The 896-nt window shown below is 58.9% G+C and overlaps 1 protein-coding gene across 1 annotated transcript in view; it reads right to left on the minus strand.

Annotated features, from left to right (window-relative positions):
• Window positions 1-648: 648 nt before the first annotated feature.
• The window catches only part of CLPS (colipase), an 804-nt gene continuing 556 nt past the window's right edge, over window positions 649-896 (minus strand). The window contains 2 exon segments of the mRNA XM_005429375.1: window positions 649-783; window positions 864-896. The exon segment at window positions 864-896 is cut by the window's right edge and continues 32 nt beyond it. Of these exon segments, the coding sequence (XP_005429432.1) occupies window positions 649-783; window positions 864-896 (168 nt within the window).

Raw genomic sequence — 896 nt, forward strand, 5'->3', positions numbered from 1 at the left:
AGTCAGCCTTGTCCTGAAAATAAAGTTTCCTGCAGCACCTCCTCGGCTGCCAGGGGGTGCCCCCAGGCTTTGTGGCCTCCCCAGCTGGTGCAGAGCCCTGGGGCAGTGGGCAGTGGCACTGTGGGTGCCTGGTTCTTGTGATCCCAGGGACAGAAAAACATGGGGTGAAGTCTGCCCTGGAGAAGCCAAGAACACCCTCTCTGATGATCCCTTCATCTCCTGCTGCTTCCACAGCTCTGCCACACAGCTGCCTCCTCTTCCTCACCAAGGAAATAAACCAAGGCCAGCACAACCCAAGGACCTCCCTCAGACCCTGGGGCTGCTGCATCTCCCCCTTCCCTGCACCCCCTTTTTAAAACTCACCTGGAGCAGAGCTCAGCCCACGGCTTGCTGCTGGCCTAGCCCACATTGTTGGATGATTGCACACACACACAGGTAAAGCCATCATGTCCAGGTGGCTTCTTCAGGGACTGTCTGGCCCTGCTGTCCCTGTCCTGGGCCAGGTTTGGTGAACTTCACACCAGGTTTGAGTGAAAACTCCACCTTGCAGCTCGGCAGAAGCTGGTCTTTATTCAAATTCTCCCACAGCTAGACCCAGGAGAGGGGGAAAGGCAGAGGCAGCGCAGAGGGGCATGGGGGGCTCTTTCTTCACCGCCTGCTGGACTCCCGGGGGTCCTTGCAGACCCCAAAGTCCTTGTTGGTGATGGAGCCCACGATGGTTTTATCGGCATCACAGGTCAAGCCGCTCTCACAGGGACACTTGTAGTAGACCCCATAGATGCTCTGCAGGGAACAAGGGCCCAGTGCAGCGTGGGGAGACCTGCCCCATGCCTGCCCAGCCCTGGGAGCAGGGGGGCACCTACCTTTGGGGAGCACTCCTGGCTCTCAGCTCCCTT

This window comes from Geospiza fortis, unplaced genomic scaffold, assembly GCF_000277835.1.
Source record: "Geospiza fortis unplaced genomic scaffold, GeoFor_1.0 scaffold422, whole genome shotgun sequence".
Classification (NCBI taxonomy): Eukaryota; Metazoa; Chordata; class Aves; order Passeriformes; family Thraupidae; genus Geospiza; species Geospiza fortis.